Source organism: Phascolarctos cinereus, unplaced genomic scaffold (genome assembly GCF_003287225.1).
Source record: "Phascolarctos cinereus isolate Bilbo 61053 unplaced genomic scaffold, phaCin_HiC Scaffold_5;HRSCAF=322, whole genome shotgun sequence".
NCBI classification, from domain to species: Eukaryota; Metazoa; Chordata; class Mammalia; order Diprotodontia; family Phascolarctidae; genus Phascolarctos; species Phascolarctos cinereus.
The window spans coordinates 332,273,968-332,298,152 of NW_027555958.1; the positions used below are offsets into that span (position 1 = coordinate 332,273,968).

Here is a 24,185-nt window from a genome sequence, read left to right on the forward strand (position 1 = left end):
TCAAAGCCATTTGTCAAACTATCTAAACCAACTTTAACACTGTAGCCTACAACTTCTATTTATCTTAAAAAACAGAACCTAATTTATTAATACATGCCATTTTTTCTTTAAGTTATTGACAAATTTTTACCAAAGATATCACATCTTTACTTACATCCTCAAGATTCCAATCTCCTAAAATCCCATTTCTTCTACAAAACCTGGTAGGGCCAATATACAATATGGTTTCCTCTAGCCTCTCTTCCACATCTATTTATCTCAATTCAACTCTAAAATGTAGCTATCTATAGCACATATGAAATATAAATTCTTTATTATATAGTCAACATAATTAATATTAGCTTATGAAACTTCACTACAGAATTGTAACATTTACTTTGTAAGCCCTCAACCAAATGTCCCAACAAATATTATAAATCAAATTTCTTCTTTCATGCAATTTAAAAGAAAAAGAAAACAAAATCCCTTTTAGATCATAGCTGTGGTTCCAGGAAAACATTTTAAAAGTTCTATTATGAATAGATACGAATAAAATAGCAGTCAGAAAACAGTACATATGTAACACACCTACACACACATATATGAAAAAGTGACATATAGATAACAACTTACATTTCTTTTCAATAAACTGATGAAGTAAGCACGATTTGCCAGTTCCTGCATTTCCAATTACCAGGAATTTGAATAAAAAATCTAAAAGATAAAAAGAATGATATGAAAAAATTATTTCAAAGCAACAATTATCAATGTGTTCTTGGACTACGGTTATATAGTATGAAATCAAATGAAAAGGGTTGATAGCTGTGTCCTCCCCTCTAACATTCCGTTGCCCAGGGATGAGGAATCTATGGCCTTGAGGCCACATGTGGTCCGCTAGGTCCTTCAGTATGTCCCTTTTGACTGAATCCAAACTTCACAGAAGAAATCTGCTCTGTGAAGTTTGGATTTAGTCAAAGTCTGTGAAGTGTGGATCAGTCAAAGGGCAGCACTTGAGGACCTAGAGGGTCACATGGCCTCTGCCCCCTGTCATAGCCTATCTGCATGCCTTTGCACAGATGATACCCCATGTCTGGAATGTATCCCCTCCTCACCTCCACTTCTTCGTATCACTAGCTTCCATTAAAGCAAAACTCATGTCACTGCTTACATGAAGCCTTTTCTTGATCCTTGTAGTTGTTAGTGCTCTCTCCTTGAAATTTATTTATTTATTTATTTATTTGTGTGTTTACTTGTGAACATGCATGTAATATATTCATACAATACAATGTAAGTTCCTTGGAGTGACCAAACCTCCTGGAATTTGTGAAAGAGAAGAGGAAATCTGGTTATAGTCTTGATACTCACCCTGAACTTTGGAAAAGCATGTTATAAGGAAAGTTCAGAGGAAAGATATGTAAAGCTAATGATCAAAGTAAGAGGAAGTCAGCACAAGAGGACTGGTAGATAAAATTAAGAAGAAACAACAGAAATTAATTCCAGTGGGCAGGAAAAATGAGATTTGTCTGAAGAGAACAATGCGGACACACATGGAACTTACCAATTTACTCAGATTTTTAAAAAGAAGTAGACAGAAGACAGAAGCCAAGCTGGGTGACAAGAGTGATTAAAAGTCTGGAAGAGGATTCTGGGAAGATGGTGGAGTAGGTCAGAAAACTCCAGACTCTCCACATTTCCTCCACAAAACAACCAACCAACCAACCAAAAAAAACAAAACAAAACCCAGAACACTGCCTCAAAGTGAACATAGAGTGGCAGAAATAAAGTAAGGGTAAAGCAGTTGTACTCCTAAGATAACCTGAGAGAACCTCAGGACCTCCAAGAGGTGGAGGTTTGGCCTGAGTGAAGTGCAAATACCTCCAGGCAGACTCCACTAAATCAACAAACAACAAGCCCTGGGGGCAGCTGGGTTGGGCTACAGCCTTGGCCTTAGGAACTCTCATCTCAGAGACAGTGTAGGGGTCCTACAGCTGAATAGGGGAAGACTGAAGGACCCTTTGCTACATCAGGATGCCAGGTCCAGCTGTACTGAACAGATACCCCAGCCTGTGAACAAGAAGGAGCAAGCACATGCCCAGTGAGTCCAGGGTTGGCTGTGGCCATTGGCAGGAAAGTAGAAGGGAGAGGGGAAGTTTGGAGGGACCAGGGAACAAGTATGTCTGGGGGCCCACTAACCTGTGTCTTAGGGGTAGACAGGAGTACCTCTGGTTGGGCCTCTAGGACAGAGCTCAGAAAATAACAGTAAGAAGGAACTGAGACCTGGGGCACCATTCTCCACACCTCAGAACTACAGCCCAATTACAATAATAAGCTGTTAAATGAAAATAAACGAAATAAAAATAAAAGTGAGTAAGCAAAGGAGAAAGAACCCGACCACAGACAGCTACTATGGGCACAGAGAAGATCTGGGTTCATCTTCAGAGATAGTGAAGTTATCCCACTTCAAAGAGAAATGTCAAATGGTTACAAGTTATTCCACTTCAAAGAGAAATGTCAAATGGTTACAAGCCCAAAAAGAGTTCTTGGAAGAACTTTAAAAGTATTTCAAAAATCAGATAAGAGAGATTGAGGTAAAATTAAGGAAAAAATAAGAGCAATCCAAGAAAATCAAGAAAATTATGAAAAGAAAGTCAACCAACTGGAAAAAGAGATCCAAAAATTCAAGAAAAAAATAAATCCTTGAAAACCAGAATTGGTCATGAGGAAGCTAATGACATTACAAGACACCAAGAAACAATAAAACAAAATCAAAAGAATGAAAAAATAGAAGAAAACATAAAAGGTATTAGAAAAACAACTGATCTGGAGAACAGATGGAGGACAGACAATATAAGAATTGTTGGACTACCTAAAAGTTACAATCAAAATAAGAGTCTTGATACAATATTACAAGAAACTATTAAAGAAAATTGCCCTGAAATTTTAGAATTAGAGGGTAAAGTAGAAACATAAAAACTCCAAGGATCACTACCTGAAAGAGATCCCAAGATGAAAACTTATGGGAATATTATAGGTAAGTTTCAAAGTTCCCAGGTTAAGGAGAAAATACTGCAAGCAATGAGGAAAAAAAATTTAAATACCAAGGAACTACAATCAGGATCACACAAGACCTAATAGCTTGCTTCCACATTAAAAAACCGTAGGAACAAAATATTTTGAAGTACAAAAGGGCTGGAGTTGTGACCAAAAATAACTTACCCAGTAAAGTTGAGTATAATCCTGAAAAAAAATGGACATTTAATGAACTGAGAGACTTTCAAATATTTTGACAAAAAACCCAGAACTCAATGTAAAATTCAATATACAAGATAGAGAAGAAACATAAGATAAACATTAAAGACCAACTATAAGAGGCTAAATAAGGTCAAACTGTTTACTTCTTATATGTGAAAATGTTATTAGTACTCAAGACTGTCATTACTAGGGTAGTTTGAAAAAAGACAGACTAAGCTGAATATGATGGGTTGATTCTAAAAAGAAAACTGGGTAGGGAGAGGTAAAAAGGAGCAATTATCTCACACCCATGAGGAAAAAAAGAACTGATACAGAAGAAGCAAGTGGGGGTACAGGGCTGGTAGTGCTGGAACCTTACTCTCACAGGTTTTAACTGGGTTAAAGAGGGAAATATATATATATATATATATATATATATATATATATATATATATATATATATATATATATATATATATATATATATGTATGTATGGAAGGTTATAAAAGTCTTCTGAATTTATAATGAAATAAAAGGGTGAGGGAACAGGTTAAGGGAGGAACTTTTAGGTGGGTGTATAGACTAAGAATTGGGGGGGTTTGGGAAAGAAGATAAGGAAGAGACTCTTAGAGTGATAGGTAGATTAAAGTAGAGGTTGGGGAGGACAGGAGGAAGGGATTCTTTTAGGGGTGGAGAGGATTAAGGAAAAGCAGGGCAAAGTAGTGATTAAAAGTAAATAGTAAGTAAACAGAAGTGGAGTGAGGTGGGATAGGGTAAATAGGGTAAGAAGGATAAATAGGGAGGAAACATAGAATGGAGGGAAATACACAGCTAGTAATTATAACTTTGAATGTGAATGGGATGAATTTACCCATAAAATGGAAATGGATAACAGAATGGATTAAAAATCTAAATTCGACAATATACTGAAACAAAATTTTAAAAAATGAGAGATACACATAGTTAAAATAAAGGGCTGGAGCAGAATTTATTATGCTTCAGCTGATGTTAAAAAATCAAGAGTAGCAATCAAGATCTCTGACAAAGTTAATATCTTTAATCAAAAGAGATAAACAGGAAAATTACACTGTGTCACTAATATTATTCCATATTGTTTTAGAAATGCTAGCAATAGCAATAAGAGAAGAAAAAGAAATGGAAGGAATCAGGAGAAATGAGGTAATAAACTATCTCTTTTTTGCAGACATATGATGATATATTTGGATATCCTAAAGATTCAGGAAAAAAGTTAGTTGAAACAATAATTTTAGCAAAGTAGAAGGATGTAAAATAAACCCACATAAATCATCAGCATTTCTATATATTCACCCTGTAAGAAGAGATAGTGAGAGATACTCCATTTAAAATAACTGTAGCCAATATAACATGTCTGAGAGTATATCTGCCAAAACAGACCCAAGAACTACATGAACATAATAATTATAAACACTCTTGATACAAAGGATATGAACAGTTTTTTGATGAAGAAATCAAAACTACATATAGTCATATAAAAAAGAATTTTACAGCTGTGTTGAGAGGGGAAAAAGGACGAATGAAGAGACCTGTGCTTGGGGTGGATGGAGAGAAGGGGAAGGCAAGGTTGCTTCTTTTCTCTTTTTCTCTGTTGAATTGGAAATGACAGCACAGAAATGACTAATGGGGAGTTGATTCTCAAGATAAAGAGACAGTACTAGTTGGTTGCTCTTGATGAATTCAAGTCATCTGGTTCACAAGAACTATATCCTTGGATACTAAAATGAAAGAACTGATAGACATGATTACGGATCCATTGTCAGTAGTTAAAAGATCACAGAAATCAGGATCTGTGCTACAAAAAGGGCAAAGATCCTGGTGATTTTCAAAAAAGAGAGGAAAACAATCTGCTCACTATAGACCAATGAATTTACCTTTCATTCTTAGGAAAATTCTAGAAAGGCTCATTAAAGATGCAGTTGGTAGACACCTAGAAAGTGGAATGGATAACAGAGCCACATGGCTTCATCAACATCAGGCCATGCCAGACTAAGCTCATTTCCTTTTTTGATAGGATTACTAAAATGTAAATAAGAGGAATTGTGTAGCTATTGTGTACTTAGATTTTAGCACCCCGGGAACTGATTTTAGATCCAAATCTGCTGGCTGCACTATCATGTTATGAAGAAAGTAGTTGAAGAAAGTCGTTTGGTATATTTATCTTTTTTTTTCTGGCAAGGTAATTGGGGTTAAGTGACTTGCCCAGGGTCACACAGCCAGTAAGTGTCAAGTGTCTGGTCTGAGACCTGATTTGAACTCAGGTCCTCCTGACTCCAAAGTTGGAGCTCTATCCACTGCACCATCTAGCTGCTGCCTGTTATAATGATCTTAATAGATTCCTCCCTCCTCATCTGTCGCTTGAGCTTTCTTTTTCATCCTTAAAATGTCCTTGGAATGATCTAGCTTGAAGGGTCTTTTGGTAAACACTCTCTAAACTTCTTTTTCCCTTCAGTGTGTCTGTTTTACGAGGGAATGAAACTTCAGCTATCATTGGCATAGGGAATTCCCAGATGAGGATGACTGAAAATAAACACTGAGAGGTTAAGCAACATGCCCAGGCTTACACAGTCAGTACATGTCAGGAAGACACTTGATCCCAGGTCTTCCTGGCTCTAAGGCCAATTCTCTATCCACTATTCGACGTTAGCTGTCCTGAGGCAGTACTGCTCATAAAATTCTAGCATCCTCACTTAAGATTTTTACAAGCAAGTTTATATTCTAAATTGATGTTGCCCTTGAATGTTATTTCTCTACTTGGAAAAACTAAGTGTTTGCCAGACAAAGCAGTCTCTAGACTTACTTGTTCGGCCTTTCTGCTGTGTTGATTTTTACCACTCTTTGAAGTCAATAGTTTATTTAAATAACCAAGGTTGGAGTTGCCTCACTTATACATCTTCTTATCATCTTTATTCCCTATTTGATTTTGATCTTTCCCTTCACAAAAACAAATCAATGGGCTGACCACATAGATTCCCATATCAGTGCCCAATCATTTCTTGTCTATAAGAATATAATCATTCATTTTTAGTGATTTCTTTTTTTTTAAGGCAATTGGGGTTAAGTGACTTGCCCAGGGTCACACAGCTAGTAAGTGTCAAGTGTTTGGTCTGAGGCTGGATTTTAACTCAGGTCCTCCTGACTTCAGGGCCGGTGCTTTATCCACTGTGCCACCTCACTGCCCCCCATTTTTAGTGATTTCTTTAGTGTCTATCATGCTCAGAATCTCCCATCTCTCTTTTTTGAAGTATTCATGAAATACACACATACATATATGTTTATGCATATATACATATACGTATATGCATGTACATGTATGTGCACATGAAGCTTCTATATATAGTTTTCAAGTCTTTAGATTCTCATTTCTTGCTCCTGAACCATACTTTCCAATGTATTTCTCATTGACTTCACCTTTGTCTCAAAGTTCCTGAGTATTAAAGTATGTATTGGTTTATTTAATTTGGAGGGTCTTACTGAGTTCTTCACAGAATTTCCCTCCTTCCTCATTCTCTTTAACACATGTTGGTGCAAAAGCTGCAATTCTCTTCATGATGGTCTTTTTACAAATCCTACTATGAGTCCTTCAGTATGAGACTACCAAATCTCCATGGTGTCTTATAAAATAATGTTTAATCTTGTTGTCATTGTGTGTGTGTGCGTGTATATATCTATATCTATATCTATCTAAAAACACAAGCCTGTCAACTCCTTTACATGCTTCTATGGAGAAAACCCATGAACCACGCTTCCATTTAACTACAACATCCTTTTGTCTTATTTCATTTCTAACAAGAATGTCAAGATTAATATGGCTCAGGTCCTCCAGCAGTAATTCACTTTTTGGTCATTAAGTATCTCACATTTAGAGTACCTATGATTCTAATGGCATTTATAGATTGTTTAAAAATTGTGTGATTCTTATCACACCATGTCCCTTTTCTGTTACTCTGCCATCATTTCGTCAGAAACAGCAGGACCCTCTTATACTGTTTTTTTTTTTTTGGTTCATGGGTTGTCCTGGCCAAAGAATTCATCATTAAAAAGGCTATATACTGGTGATCAGCATGTACATATTTAGATATGTTGGTGCTTGGAAAGCAGACAATCTGTTGCCAGGACCATCCTCAAAGCTTTTTTTTTCTTTTAGCATGGTACAGCTTGCTCTCTACTAGCAACCTCTGAGTTACCAGGATCATTTGTATGACATGATGAAGCAAAAGAATTAGTACTTTTGGATATTCAGTGAGATAACCCATACAGCAGTTCAATCAGTATTCATATTTTAGATAGATATTGTAAATGGAAAAGCAACTGATCCCAGAACTGAATAAGAGAATAGGCTAGATTGCACTTGAGAAAACTGCAATGCTATCAAGGACCTCATGCTTCTTCCTGAAATAGACACCCATTAAAAAAAATCAATATTCTTCTGTGATGTGAGAAATGGAATAATATAACAGGCTCCAAAAGCTGAAGTTGCAGGTCACCCACAAGACAATGGAGAAGCATATGGTGAGCAAGAGTAGGCTAAAACATACTGCCAGTGAAGAACTTATTACAATGGAAGTAAAGTATATAATAAAAAATATGTAGGAGGAGAAAAAAAGAGGCTGTCACATAGCAAGGGCAAGAAATAACCAATGGATAAGCCTGTATGCTCCACTGATTATGAAAGGCTTTAAAAGTCAAACAGAGGATTTTATATTTGATCCTGAAAGTAACAGGAAGACACTTTACTGAAGAGGAAGGTGGCGTGAAAATATTTGTGCTTTAGGGAAGAACATTTAATAGCCGTGTTGAGGATGGATTGGAGTGGGAGAGACATGAGTCAGGGAAGTCAACCAGAGGGCTTTTGTAACCATCTAAATGTGAAATGATGAGGGCTTGAACCAGAGTGGTGACATTGTCAGAGGAGGAAAGGGGATGAACATGAAAGATTTTATGAAGGTCAAATGGTCAAGACCTGGCAACTAAGTGGATATGGGGAGTGAGAGTGAGGGGTCAAGGATGATTCCTAGATTGCATGCTTGGGAGGATGGCCATACATTCTATTAGTAACAGATATATTAAGAAGAGGGGAGGAGAGTTGGAGGGAGAGAAGATCATGAGTGCAATTTTGGACACATTAAGTTTTAGGTGTTTCTGGTACATCCAATTTGTTATGTCTAATAGGAACCTAGAAATGTGAAACTGGAGGTCAGGAGAGAGGTTGGGGCTGGTTAAATAAATCTGAGAATCTTCTGCATAGAGATGATAATTGAATCTAAGGGGACTAATGAGATCACCAAGCAAAAATGTATAGAGGGAGGATGAAAGCCCAGAACAGAGTCTTGGGAGACCATTACGATTAGAAGGCAGGACTCAGATGAAGATCCTACAAAGAAGGCTGAGAAAGAGCAGTTACGTAGAAGAGACAAGACAGAGCAAGGTCATCAAAACCTAGAAAGAAGAAGGATGAAGACTGAAAAGGGCCATTAGATTATTAGTGATTTTGGAGAAAGCAGGTGAATGATGAGGTTGGAAGTCAGACTAGTCAGTTCGGAAGACAGGGAGAGGCCAAGAAATGGAGGCATTGTGTTGCAGAATGTCTTCTCAAGGAGTTTAGTCACAAAAAGGAGGAGAGAATATAAGATGACAGCTAGCAGGAATGGATGGTTCAAGTAAGGGTTTTTTGAGAATAAGGAGACATGGGCCTGTTTGTAGACAGGAGGGAAGTAGCCAGTAGACGGGGAAGATTAGTGGGAGAGTAGGGATGATGAGCCAATCTGCTGGAGTGAACAGGATAGAATGAAATCACTTGTACATGCAGGTTTTCCTTGGTGGAAATAAGGGCCACATCTTCATGTGAGGTATGAAGGAGTTAGCAGAAGGAAGAGTCTGAGTGATGTGAAATGAAGAGGAGGGGAGAAGAGGGAGCTTTGTGAAAAGGCCCCAATTATTTCAGTGAAATATGAAGCAAAGTTCTCAGCTCACAGGGTAGAGGTAGGGACAGTCATGGGAGGTTTGAGAAGGGGGAAGGGAAGTAGTGCCTACTACAGGCCAGGCACCAAATAAGTGCTTCACAACTATTATCTCACTCAATGGTAGGAGGGATGAAAAAGTCTGGAAAAGCTGTTATGATGAGTGGGATGGGTAGTTGCTTAGGGAAGTATAAAAGAATTGTCTTGCTATTGTGATGGTCTGGTTAGTATTATGTAACATAAATTTGTAGTGGATCCAGCATGGTTTTGTGATTTTTCTCATTTCATTCAATAAAAGAATGAAAGCAACAGATGGTGAATGTAATCCAAAGCTGAGGCTTGGAAAGAAAAGATTAATGGTAGGATAGGGGAGCAAAGGACTGGAGAGAAGACACCAGCTAGCTGAACTAGATCAACAAATGCATGATGGGGAAAGGAGGAAAGTGTACTCAATGCAAAGGTGACAGTGTGAAAAAGAACCAAAAGTTGGAGTCGCTGGAGGTCTAGGTAAAGATGAAGAGTAGGATTGGGGTTGCAAAGCAGAGGAAGAGTTGGAATGGTAACAGATTATGATCAGATAAAGGAATTTCAGCATTTATGAACATGGCAGTGGAACATTTGTGGGAGACGGCAAGAACAAAGGCATGACAATCTCTATGTAGCTAAGGCAGAATAGAGAAATGATACAGTAAATGAGTTAGTTGAAGGACTGGAAAATGAGAGACTCAGAAGAATCAATATGTATATTAAAGTCTCCTTGTAGGAGGGCCAGGAATTGAGAAGGAGAGAAAGAATGAGCCAGTCATTAAGGAAGGATAGTGTTCTGGAGGTCAGCAGATAATAGTTACCAGAATTCTGAATGGGTGACAAGAGACTGAATGAGCCTTAAAGTAGGAGAGGTTACTAAGAGATGAGTAGTAGTAGAGGGAAGAGTCTGGAAGTGGCAACAGGGGTCAACTCTTCCACTATGACCACAGAATTAGGGTATGAAAGTGTAACCAGTGCTGGAAAGGGTGGCCAGGGAAGTCATGCCAAGGAGGGAGTCAGGTTTCAGTGAATGCAAGAAGATGGAAAGGAAAGATGCAAACAAGTTTGTTACTTATCTAGCAATGTTGAAGTAGGGTTCAGCAGTTTTAGAGTAGGATGTTGTTGTTGCTTTGTGCGTGTGTGTGTGTGTGTGTGTGTGTGTGTGTGTGTGTGTGTGGCTTAAGGCAGTGAGGGACGGAGAATAGATTTTGTACAGTGACAAATGTAGGTTAAGAATCACTGGGATGGGTAGGGTATAATGGTGGGAATATATTAATTACTGGGGAACAAGTTTAAGTAGGTTTGTCATCACCCCTAAAGGGCCAGGTATGGAGGTGGGGCAGAGCAAAGTGAATAGTGAGGCTGGGCCTTCTCTTGATATAAAAGTTTGACCTTAGGTTAGGGTGGACTCAGGGTGTCAGGCAGTGATATGTAGCTGAAAGGCGGGAGACAGCAACTGCTGTGGTGTTACAGGTGGTTGGAGTGACAGGAGAGAGCTGGAAGGTCCAGGCAGGTAAGGCAGCCAGTACAGAGTAGGAGTTTCACATACTTTATCATGCTAAATTTTTACATATGCTTGGATCAATTTTTAAAACCTCTGGTCTAGTCCATTTACTTTCTACTTTTAACTTACTGCTAGGCTGCTTTGAAAATCACTGCCCTGTAATATGACTGTTAAGGTGTATTAGGGTAAACTCTATTTTTTCCATTTTGATATTTTTACCTGTTCATTATGCCACATAAATCTATCATTTTTATCTAATTCTATAACTAACTTCAATGAAGTTTTAATTAATATTGTGTCGAATCTATAAACTAACTTGAGGAATACCATCTTTACTACAAATAGTCTGTTCAACTTAGAGCATATTTAAATCTCTCCATCTGAATCTAGTTTCTACCATTAAAGTTTCATATTTCTCTTCATGCAACTTGTCTGTTCTATGTAAATATTCAAGTTTTTAATGCTTTTGTTGCTATTATAGATGAGGGTTTTAAAAATTATATCTTCTAGTTGTTTGCTTTTAGTTTGCAGGAATGTAACTGATTTTTAATTTATTTTACAAATGGCAATTTGGTAAACTCATTATCTCCAGTAAAATCTGTTGATTCCCTTAGATTTTCCTGGCATACCTTCTGTTCATCCATTAATAATGCTTTAATAGTTTATTTTCCTATGTCCTTCATTTAAAAAAGTTTTATATTCCAATTGATAGCATTTCCAGCAGTATATTAAACAGAAGTGGTAACTGAGCACTCTTGTTTTTAAGAAAAATGCCTTCTTCTCTCTCTCTCTCTCTCTCTCTCTCTCTCTCTCTCTCTCTCTCTCTCTCTCTCTCTCTCTCTCTCTCTTTCTTTCTTTCTTTCACTAGGCAATGGGGTTAAGTGACTTGCCCAGGATCACACAGCTACTAAGCATCACATGTCTAAGGCTAGATTTCAACTCAGGTCCTCCTGACTCCAGGGCCCGTGCTCTATCCACTGCACCACCTACCTGCCCTCTCCCCCCACTATTTCTTTATTAAGAATAAAGTTGGCTCTTGGTTTGGACTGAGTACTCTTTATTATGTTAAAAAGTGACACAATTTATACAAAAAAGTTTAAGATTTCATGTAAATAGAATAATTTATATTTTTTAATTTCAAGTTTAAAGGTTAACTCATAAACAGATTTCACCATAATTATTTTGAAAAAAATGGCCCATGTAGTAATTGAATCACATGAGTGAATTACATTTTTAAGCTTTTTAATTTATTTTATTCATTATATAATTCCTGATGTTCCACTTATGTGGGACACCCTGAATAGGTCAATCTCACTCATTAATGTAGATAAGAGTCTTAAATAAAATTTAGCAAACAATGCAGAAATATATTGTAAGTAATTTTTCAATATTTAAAAAAATTAACAGTTCATAGGGACAAATAATACTAATCATTACTATCTTAATAAATTCCCTCAAAGCATTTGATGAACATCAGTATCTAGTCATTGTTAAAAATCCTTTAAAAAATAATGATGGAGTCACTTTTTAACATATTTGCCTCATAATTGGGGATATCTTTTTTCAATTTTAGAAATATTTTATCAAATATAAAGATTATTCTTTGAAAGTTTTTTAAATGCAATTCGACACTGTATGCAAGGCATTGTGCTAAGGTCTGGGGCTAGAAAGTTAAAAAATGAAATTCATAACTTAAGTAAGTTTACTGACTAAGAGATTAAAGTTTAGAAGCACATGACAGCATAAAAGTGTAAAGGAAAGGATGGCCAGAACTAATGCACAGAGGTGCAGGGGTAGCAAAGGAGAACAGTTTGGATGGAGCATAGAATGTAGTGGAGTAGTATGAAATAAACTCAGAAAGTCAAAGATGGAGCAACATTATAAAGATGGGCCTTAAATGCTAGCTAGGAACAGGAACAAAAAGAAGAGTGCTCACTCACCACTTCTATTTAACACATTATTGGAAATGCTATCAGTTGGGATAAGGAAGGCTCTATCAACAGAATAAGGAATTCATATTTTATTAGGCAACTAAAGGCTTTGAGGGGCTGAGTAAAGGTGAAACGTGTGCATTAGGGAGATTATTTTGGAAGGTCCACAAAGGATGGTTTCAAGAGGGGAGAAACTAGAGAGAAGAATACCAGTTGTGAGGTTACTACAATAGTCTAGAAAACAGACAATGAGATTCTAAATTAGGACAGGGGACAATATGAGTGGAAAAGAAGGGATAAAAATAAGATACTATATCCGAAAAAAAATTATCCCATAAACTAGTTTTATGGGTAAGATCTTAGAGATCAGAATAGACCAGTAATCAAGGTTAAATATAGGGAAAATTATCAATTTTGTGTTGTGTTAGTTTCAACAATTTGGATTTTTTTTTAAAGCCATCCATTTCACTTAGGATTTCTAATTCATTAGCTTGTGGCTATGTGTAATATTCTCCAGCGATTTTAAGAGATCTGGTGGTTTTTTTTGGTTAGCTGTGAATGAATGAAAAAGTATTTACCTATTACTCACTATGTACCAAGCACCATGCTAAGTTCTGGAGATAAAATAAAAAAGGCAGGTATAAAGGGGAGATTTTTCAGCAAGAGGATAACCCTGAGCATGGTGGGGGAATTTAGACAGAAGGAGGGCAGAATGAGGGCTCTAGGTTTCTAGAATGAAGGCAAAGAAGAAGAGATCTGAGGTTCTAGCTAGGTGGCACAGTGGATAGAGCACCGGCCCTGGATTCAGGAGGACCTGAGCTCAAATCTGGCCTCAGACACATAACACTTACTAGCTGTGCAACCCTGGGCAAGTCACTTAACCCACTGCATAATGCCAACCCCCCCCCAAAAAAAAAGAGATCTGAGGTTCTAGGAAAGGTGTTCTAGTTCAGAAGGTGCAAACCTCATCTTTTCTCTAACTTAGCCCTCTATCCCAAGTCTAGGTTAGTTCAGTCCAGTCTAGGGCCTCCCTCCCTATCCAGTTATAAGGCCCTACACTTCTCTCTCATGGCAGAAAGAAGGGGAGAAGGAGAAAAAGACATATACATATACACATCCACTTTCCATTCTCTCATCTCTGCATCACCCATCCTTTTTTATTCATATCATAGAAAGAATCTTGTGATTTCTTCAGCATGGGGAACACTTATATGGGAATTTTCTCCAAAAGAGATGACAGAAAAGTATTCCTTTAATTCCCTTTAGAATGTTTCTATGGTAATTGCATTTGGTCTGACTTGGAATGCTAAGAACACATTCCCCACCTAGATCTTCCTCTTCTTCCAACCTTGGCTGTGGAATCAAGGTTATAGAGTACAAGAACACAGACCTAGAGCTGGAAGGAGCTTTAGAGGCCATGCAGTCCAACAAGTTCATTTCATTTCATTTCATTTACTTATTTATTTAAATTGATTTATTATTATTTATCAATAATCACTTCCAGAAGCTTTTGAGTTTCAATTTTTTCTCCCTCTCCCTCGTTCCATCTCTCCCCAAGACAGCACACAATCTGATATAGGCTATACATATACATTCCTATTAAATATATTTTCACATTAGTGATGTTGTAAGTAAGAATTAGAACCAATAGGAGGAACCACCAGAAAGAGGAAACAAAACACAACAGAAGAAAAAAAATATCAAATAGTATGCTTTGATCTGCATTCAAACTCCATAGTTCTTTCTTTGGATGTGGATACCATTTTCCATCATTAGGCCTTTGGAGATGTCTTCTTAGATCCTTGTATTGCAGAGAAGGATTAAGTCTATCAATATTAGTCATCGCACAACCTGGCTGTTACTGTGTACAAGGTTCTCCTGGTTCTGCTCACTTCACTCAGCATCAGACTATACAAGTTAAAGATCTCTTAACTGCCAATTCTAATGACCTTTTCTCAATCCTTCTTGGCCTCTTTAACATTTGTTTGACATATTGCTAATCACCCTTATCTTCTTAATGTTCTCTCATCTCCAGGTTTTTGTGATACCACTCACTCCTGCTTCTCTTCCTACCTATCTGAGCATTCATTCACTGGATATTCATTCAGACCCTGCCCATTAACGGGGGGAGATGGTGGTGGTGGTGGGGTTGCCCAAGGCTTTATCCTAGGCCTTCTATATGATTTTACTTGGTGATCTTAAGGGATTCAATTATCATGTCTATGCAGTTGATTTTAAGATCTATGCAGCCCTAATTTCTTTCCTGATCTCAAGTCTCACAACTTCAACTGCCCTAGTGGATATTTCCAACTGGATGTCTAGTAGACATTTTAAACTCAACATGTTCAAAACTGAATTCATCTTTCCCTGGAACATTCCCCTCTTCCCTATTACTGGACACCACCAGCACTCAGGCTCACAACTTAGGTGCTATCCTTGATTCCTCATTCTTTCTCATCCCCTATATCCACAATCAACTGCCAAGTCCTGTCCATTTTTTAATATCCTTCATGTATGTCCCCTTCTCTTCTCTGACTATCCTCTCTCTGGCACAGGCCTTTATCATCTGACAACAGAACTATTCCAATAGCCTGATGATTTGTCTTCTTGACTCAAGTCTCTCCTCACTTCAATTCATGTTCCATTCAACCATCAAACTGATCTTCCTAAAGGACAGGTCTGACCCTGTCACCTCATGGAGCCTCCCCCTCCCCCCATTAAATGCCAAAGTCTCTTATTACCTCCAGGATCAAATATAAAAATTATCTGACTTTTAAAGCATTTCATGATATGCCTTTTCAGTTCTCCTACACCTTCACTTCCCTCCATGTACTCTGTGATCCAGTGACACTAGACTTCTGGCTGTTCTTTGAACATAACATTCCATCTTTTGACTGAATGCTTTCACTGGAGGTCCTCCATTCTTGGAGCTCTCTCCCTCTTCACCTCTGTCTCCTGGCTTCCCCAGCTTCCTTTGAGTCTCAGTTAAAGTTCTACCTTTGGCAAGAAGCCTTTCCCAGTCCTTAATCTTAGTGTCTTCCCCTTGACATTATCTCTAATTTATCCTATATATACTTTGTACATAGTTGTTTGCATGTTGTCTCCTCCATAAGACTGTGAACTCCTTGAGAGCAGGGACTGTTTTTTGCCTTTCTTTTTATACCCAGAGCTTAGCACAGTGCCAGGTATATAGTAGGTGCTTAAAAAATGCTTGGTGACTTATGTAGCTTCCCTTTGAGGAAACAAGAAGGCCATCCTCAAGACTTGGTTAATTTAGAGGGCTCTGGGAAGAAACCCAGTCTTTATGGAACCAAAGCACTACAAGTTTTAGTAGAATTCCCAGTGCCCTGCAGCGATGACTTCTAGCTAGCCCCAAGTGTTGCTGATTACTGTAAGCAGCATTTTATTTGAATTAAACTAGGATTTGGAGCATTTTTAATCCTATAGCAAGTTGTGCATGGGGAGGAGGCTCCTGAATTTGTGGTCCAGAATTTCCTTATTACGTTCTAATGTGTACTCTAGACTGAATCTTGGGTGTGGCCTGAGCTACAAACTGGCCCACAACAAATGGCAAGCAGAACTTGGAACAGTACACTGATTACATTTTGGTGGTGTGAAAAAACTATAAACCAGTGGTTATCTAGGAAAAATATAACATTAACATCATAGATTTATTTGGAATGACCAAACCTTCCTTTATTTGAAAGGTTTTAGAAGGAAAACTTTGTCCCTACTTTTTCTTTCCCTTCAAAGTTAAGGAGTTAGACAATCTGACCTTTAAGTTCCTTTCTTGCTCTAAAACTATGATTCTAGAATCCTTTTAGCCTTTTATATTTTATTATTTAATGCACTGAATGTTCTGGTAAAAGGACGAGAAAATTAAAACAATTTATCTTTTAAAATTTCCTAAAGTTCACTGATAATTTAGTTACATATATCACTTAATATTCAATCTATATTTTTGGTTATTCTAAAGCAAACATATTGCGCATTCTTCCAACACATGGAACATAGTTCATTTTTGAGATCAGATTGACTCAGTGAAAGCAGTATCATTTAAAGAAAGTGTTGTTGGAAAAAAGGAAGGACAGATGTTCAAAGTCTTTAAAAGAAAAAGCTTGTCAATGTCACATTTTCTATTATAGATATTAGACACATAAGAAGTCCATTAGATTGATTAAACTAATTCTAGAAGGAACAATTCAAGTAGCACCATCCGCTTTCTTTATATTTAAGGGAGATAACTTTAGCTGTTTCTCAAGCACATGCTTTCCAATACATTGCCTCAGTTCTCACATTCTGTAAAGTTAATGTTGAATCCTGGCAAATTTAACTGCTTAGCTTTTTAACAAGTAGTATAAAATATGAAGTGCTCCTAAAGAAAAAGTAGCTGGCATTACCTTTTTTTTTTAAATTTTAGTAAATTAAAAAAAGAGAAAAATAGGGATGACATGCCATTGAATTGGAAACTCTAATTGTGAACCTTCCCCCCCCCAAATATACAGTAAAAATAAACAAGAAGACATTATGAGATACACAAATCATTTGTCTAGATGGAATCTTAGAGATCAAATAGTATAACCTCATCTTGTAGATGAGAAAGCTGAGGATCAGGGAGGTAAAATGACTTCCTCTAAGATTATCAAGGGTAAAGTTAAGATTTAAACCTAAGCCCTCTAATTGTAAATTCATGGCTCTTACCACTAGACTACTTTACCTTACAATGGGCATACTATATAAGATTAAGCTTATAAGCTCCAGTAAGTTCATATTTTCTTTTAATATAAGTTTAGCACCTGAGAGCATAAGTCTATAGAGGTCCATCCTTGGAGTAAGGGAGACCTGAGCTTGAGTTCTCTGCCTCTGACACATTAGGTATGTGACTAGGCCCAACATAATTAACCTCTCAGTGCTCTAAACAACTCTATATAAAACTATAACAGATGAGTTGTAAATATCTATTGATTATGGATATTTGAATAGTAGGGATTACTTTTACCAGTAAAATCACAGGTTGATTTTTTTTATTAATTACTTTATTTTTAGTTTCCAACATTCGCTTCCATAAGCTTTTGAGTTCTAAATTTTCTCCCTCTCCCTTCCTTCCCCCCTCCCTAAGATGGCATGTAATCTGACATAGGCTCTCCATATACATTCATATTAAACATATTTTCACATTAGTCACTGACATTACCTTTAACTAAAAAGACTACTATCACTACCACAGCTAAAAATTTAAAGTGTTTTGAAAATACAATTAGTTACTCTTCACACCAAAAGAAACAATAAAACAAGTTAAAATCTCCTGTGCTTCAACAGTCCTGCTAAGGATCCACACTAACATCTCCAGCCTACAACTCTCAGAAACAACCTCATTATAGACTGAAAGGTCTCCCTTTCCAGGCTTTGCAGGGACAGCAAAAGTGATAAATGTTGTGATGTAAACCTCAGTTAAGTATTGATTGGTACTTTCTTTCAAAGTTGCAGAAACTAAGATTCAAAAAGGTGACTGCTCAACAAGTCAATCAAAGAGTCAGAAGTAGAACCCTGTCTCTTGTTTCTAGTCTGGTGGTTGCCAAACTTTTTTGATAGGACCTCATCAGTAAAAAATTTTTGTGGATGCACTCCTTAATATATACATATATATTATACATACATATATACATGTACAAATTACATACACATACTACTGTACTAATAATTATATATTATAAAACTTACATAAAATAGAATCCTGAAAAAATGAGATAAAGAGGAACTATTGTAGGATATTAGAGTCAATAGGGAACCAGTGGGGTTTACTGAGTAAAGGAAAGACAAGGTCAGATATGTACATCAGGAAAAATCACTTTGGCAGCTGTGTAGAGGATGGTATACGTGTGTGTTGGGAAGTGTTGCAGAGAGGGGAGCTTGAGGCAGAGAGACTAATTAAAGACACTACTGCAATGGTCCAGGCGAAAGGTGATAAGGTGGTTTTGTGAAGAGAGAACAGAGTTTTGTGAAAAGAGAAAAGTCAGTGTAAGAGATGTGGAGGTAGAAAAGAAAAGTTGGCACCTGATTGGACATGTGGGGTATGCGAGTATAACAAACTGATATGACATTGAGGTTGTGAAGTACAGTGACTGGAAAGCTGGTGTTCCTCTTGACAGTTAACCAGGACATTTGCAAGGGAGTGACTTGGGGGGTGAGGCAGGGGAGAGAGAATTTAATGAGATCTGAAAGCTGCTGCTCACCCCATGTCACTCTAAATGAAAAGAGTGCAGGTAGGGGGCTCTCACTGCACTCAGCACATGCTGTAGCCACAAGGTGATCTGCAGGGTAGAGGCTGGGGTGACAGGCAAATTTTCTCAACGACACCTGCATGGTACTAAGCTGTGGTTAGGTCATAACTGCCCCGAGGGGCCAATGCTTCACACTGAAGAGATAGGTTGGGAGCTCAAGCAGCAGAGGGACAGGATGGAGAAGGATGTTGCTGAGAAAAGAGGGTAGGTGTGGTTGTGATGGAAACAAGCAATATGATTGGCTATCCTGAAGAAGGTAGGATGAAATCCATCTTCCCATCTTCTGATTGGCTAATTAGACAGTCTTTGGGGATCAGGCCTGGCCCACCACTTCTCTAGGTGGTCTATTTAGACAGTTCTGATCGTTAAGAAGTTTTTCATGACATCAAGCCTAAATTGCTCTCTGCTCAGACCTACAGGACCAAGAGGAAGAGCTCTAACCCCTACTCCACGTGACGGCCCTTCAAAGTTGAAAAAATGTTGTGTGCTCCCTGCTCTGGCTCCTTTCTCCAAGGAAAACATATCTAGTTCTTTCAACTGATTCTCAAATCTTGGAATCAAGAACTTTTATCATCCTGGATTCTCTCCAGTTGCCAATGTCCTTCTTAAACTGTGAATACTGAATACAATATTTCAGATGAAGTCAGAAAAGCTGAGTACAGTAGACTACCACTACCCTATTCTAAGAAGCTATGCTCCTTTTATGCAGCCCTTTATCACAATGGTGTTTTTTTTTTTTGGTTCTCAGATCACACTGCTGACTCATATTGACCTTGAAATCTACCAAACTCTAAGATCTTTTTCAGAAAAAAAACCCCTACTTTCTAACCATACCTCTCCCATCTCATACTTGTGAAGTTAATTTTTGTACCCGAGGACAAAATTTTACATTTATACCTTTCGAATTTCATCTTAATAGATTCTGCCTGATGTTCTTAATGTGGCAGGGTTATCTAGTATGTTAGCTATACCTCCAAGTTTTATATCATCTGCAACTTGATAAGCATATCATCTATGCCTTTATCCAAATAATTTATAAAACTTAAACAGCACAACTACAAGCCCAAATCCCTGGGGCACTTCACTGGAGATTCTCTACCACGTAGACATTGACCTACTAACTACTAACTGTGTCCATCCCTACAGTGAATTCTGAATCCATCTGCTTATTTTATCATCTAATCCATCTCTCCATCTTCTCCATAAGAATAATATGAGTAAATTTATCAAAATCTAGATATACTATAGCTATGGTATTCCCTTCATCTACTAATTTAGAAAGTTTATCAAAAAATGAAATTTAGTCTGGCATGATGACGCCATGTTGGCTTTTTGTGATCACTGCTTCCCTTCACCAGAAACCTCCTCAATGATCTGTTCTAGAATTTTTCCAAGAAGATAAGTCAAGCTCATTGGTCTACAGTAGGGGTGGGAGACCTGCAACCTCGAGGCCATATGTGGCCCTCTAGATCCTCAAGTGCAGCCCTTTGATTGAATCCAAACTTCATAGAATAAACCAAGGGGATTTATTCTGTGAAGTTTGGATTCAGTCAAAGGACCTCAACAGAGGATCTAGAGGGCCATATGTGGCCTTCAGGCCACAGGTTCCCCACCCCTGAAGTCCGCACTTTTTTATCTTTCCTTTTTTCAAAGTTAGAACATTTGCCTTTTCCCAATGTTGTGGTCTATCAAACATCCCTGATTAGTCAGCAATCACATCTACTATTTCCTTCAGGACCTAAGGATATAGTCTATCCAGTCAGGTGACTTAAATTTATCAGGCGAATTAAGTGTTGTTATTGTCTCATTACTTATTTTGGGTATCAACTATTAGTTATTTCTGTACATTTGCAGTGTAAAAGTCATTTTCCTTTGCATGGACAACAGAAAAAGTTAAGCAGCCCCGCCTTGTCTCTGCTCTCAATTATCATGGCCTCACCCACCCCTTCTTTGATACTCTTTTTTTCTCCCAATATAGTTAAAAAACAAAACATCAAAGTCTTTCTCCCATTCTTAGTTTTTTTTTTTACTTTGCCAGTCTCAGCTACTTCTGAGCTTTAGCTTTCCTAACATTATTTTTACAGGGCTGTGCTATCATCTTATATTCATCTTCTATTTTAGTTGGCTATTTCTGCATTTTCTATACATTTCTTTTAAAAATCTAAGTTGGTACATAAGTTCCCTCTTCATTGACATTGGTCTCTTAGGACAAATTCTATTTTTCTTCCAATCTGAAATTGTTTCCCTTTATATCTTCAGAATTTCATTCTCGAACATCTCCAATCCATGCTCATCTGACTTCCCCTGAAGCATTTTAATCCATGGAACTGCATATATCTTCTGTACCTGTGAAACATATTTTCCAAAAGCTAGGATGAATGTCAGACTATGCTCAGGTTCCTTCTACTTTATTATGAACTTTAAGATGAAGCAGTTACTTCTTCTAAAGGTTCCCATAAGTTCCATCCCAGCAACCAGTTCCTCCATGTGAGAATCAGATTCAGAATGGAATTTCTTCTTGCTACGTCCTCCAACATTTGAAGGATGAAATTAACACTAAGGCAAGTAAAGAAGTTACTAGCTCTTCTTTTTGTGACCAAGAGCTCAAGCTGATGTTTTACATAACTGACACTCCCCCCCCCCATCATTACTATACGATACCTCTGTGCTAGGCTTGTGATGTTTCCCAAACTCGTTTATTTCCTCTGTCACTTCTATTTCTCCATCCTCTGAGCTGCACCCTAACACTCAGGTATATCATGCTGCCCCTACAATGGCTCCTAGATTTCCTGTAGACTCTGCCTTTCTAATGTATATCCTACCCCTCTATCACCTCCCTTTACCTATCCTATTTCTTCTGAATAATGTACACCCATCCAAAGCAATAGTCCAGTTATGGGTTTCATCACACTAAGTCTCAATAGTACCTCTGAGACAATATTTGCCCTTTGCATTAAGATCCCTAGCTCCTCTTATTTATTGCCTAAACATTGGGCATTTGTGTATAAATATTTGTGGCCACTGGTTCTTTTTTTTTTATTTGTCTCTTGTGAATTTATGGAGCTTAGTGGCGTCTGGCTCATAGAAAGTACTTAATAAATATTTTGTTTTCTTGACTTGACTTATAGGTGTCTCAGTCACTGTTCTTCCTTCTTTGTGGCTGCTCTCAATGATAGTTAACTTGGGAAATAGGCATAGACAGTCCTCTTCCCCCCCCCCCATTCCTTCAGCTTAAGAGTCTTTTGATTAGATTTGCAAGACACTTGGTAATTACATTCTTACCAGCCTTTGTTAAGTGTACTATCATCTGGCCAGGAATCTGTCAGTCTTATATTATAGTATTTCTAGTGGTCCACAAATCACAATTCCATTCACAGATATTACCTTCTTAGCTTTTCACTCCCCAAATTACCATTTCTATTTTTCATCCCTTTAATGTGCAATAGTGAGACAAACACAATGAATGAGAGTTCCCATGGTCTTTAGTTTCTTCTCTTTGACTTCAAAATCAATGGTAATACTTCTCAGGTTTGTCCCAGAGTATCATTTGTCCTCAAATGAATCACCAAAGTCACTTAATTTAATAAAGTCTTGGAAGATTTTTTTCTTTTTTGAAATTAAAATTTATTATCAAATAAAAATCAGCCTTCTCTTTCTCCCACTACTTTCCCCCTGTAATCTGTCTTTCCTCCCACTGAGAAAACAAGAAAAACAAACCCTATTACAACCATGTATAATAAGGCAAAACAAACTTTCCCACTGACCATGTCTTAAAAAAAGTTTTGATATGCTCCCTGTCAGGAAGTGGGCAGCATGTTTCATCATGAGTCCTCAGGAATTGAGGCTGGTCATTGTATACATCAAAGTTTCCAAGTCTTATCCCTGTGTGTCTCTATGTTATGTATGCACATACACATATATTTGTTTGTTTTAATTAGCCAAGATCTGCCTTCTCACTCTCTCACCCTAACACCACTCCTACCCCCACCCCTACCTCATGCACATGTATAGTCAATCCAACCAAATTTCCACACTGGCCAAATTCTAAAAAATATTTGTATGCAACTGAGTGCTTGACCTCTCTATAAGGAAGTGGGTAGCATATTTTATCATCAGTCCTCTGCAATCCCAGTTGGTTATTATGTGGATAAGAGTTCAGCACAATAGCATTCTATTAACATTTATGTAACGCAACTTGTCTATCCATCCCCCAATTTATGGACACCCCTTCAGATTCCCATTCTTTGCCACCTTGAATAAAGCTATAAATATTTTTGTACATCCTGAGAATTTGTTTTGCTTAGAACTAATAATCCCTCCCTTAATATACTCTCCAATTCCCCTTCACCTCTATCCTTCCTATTTCCATGTTAAGTCAAATGTATTTCTGTATCCAACTCTGTGTGTGTGTGTGTGTGTGTGTGTGTGTGTGTGTGTATTCTTTCTTTTGACCAGTTCAAGTGAGTCTCAGGAACTCCAAGAGTCTGAGGTTCAAATATCAGTCACTCTTCCTTTTCCTTGTCTACTGGTGCACCCACATTATGTGAGATAATTTCCCCTAACCTTCCACCTTCCTTTTTCCTCCCAGTGTTTCCTATTTCCTTCTCTTTCCATTCTTAAGATCATCAAGACATACCAGAACCACTTCCAGGCCTTGTCTAACTTGATTCCCTCTATGAAATCTGATGGTGATAAGGATCAGAATGGACATATGCATCATCTCTCCATATTTGAATGTAAGCAGTTTATACTTGTTTAATTCTTTATGTTCATATTAATTCTTTATATTCATTCATGTTTACCTTTTTATCTTTCTCTTCATTCCTGTGTTTGCACTTCAACTTTCTCCACATCTCTGGTTTTTTCACTAGAAATGCTCCCTATTTTTTCACTATGAATTCTAGTTGAGATTGTGACCAAGCTCTTCTCTGCCATTAAAAATTATTTCTTGCTGTGGCATTATATTCAGTTTTTTCTGGGATAAATTATTCTGGGCTATTAAATCATGTATGATCCTGAAAGTGGTTCTTTGATACCTGGATTCCTTCTGGCTGCTTGCAGTATGTTTTTTCTTTGACCTGGAAGGTTGAGATTTTGGCTATGATGTTTCTGGGAGTTTTCATTTTGGGATTTCCTTTAGGAGGTGACAAGAGGATTCTATTTCCACTTTGCCCTTTGCTTCAAAGAGATCTTGGCAGTTTTACTTTAAGATTTCTTGAAATATGATGTCCAGGC

General features: G+C 37.5%; 1 protein-coding gene across 1 annotated transcript in view; it reads right to left on the reverse strand.

Moving 5' to 3' along the window:
• The window catches only part of RAB4A (RAB4A, member RAS oncogene family), a 57,825-nt gene that overhangs the window by 24,124 nt on the left and 9,516 nt on the right, over nucleotides 1-24,185 (reverse strand). The window contains exon 2 of the mRNA XM_021000446.2: nucleotides 613-693. Within this exon, the coding sequence (XP_020856105.1) occupies nucleotides 613-693 (81 nt within the window). The remainder of the gene's footprint in view (nucleotides 1-612; nucleotides 694-24,185) is intronic.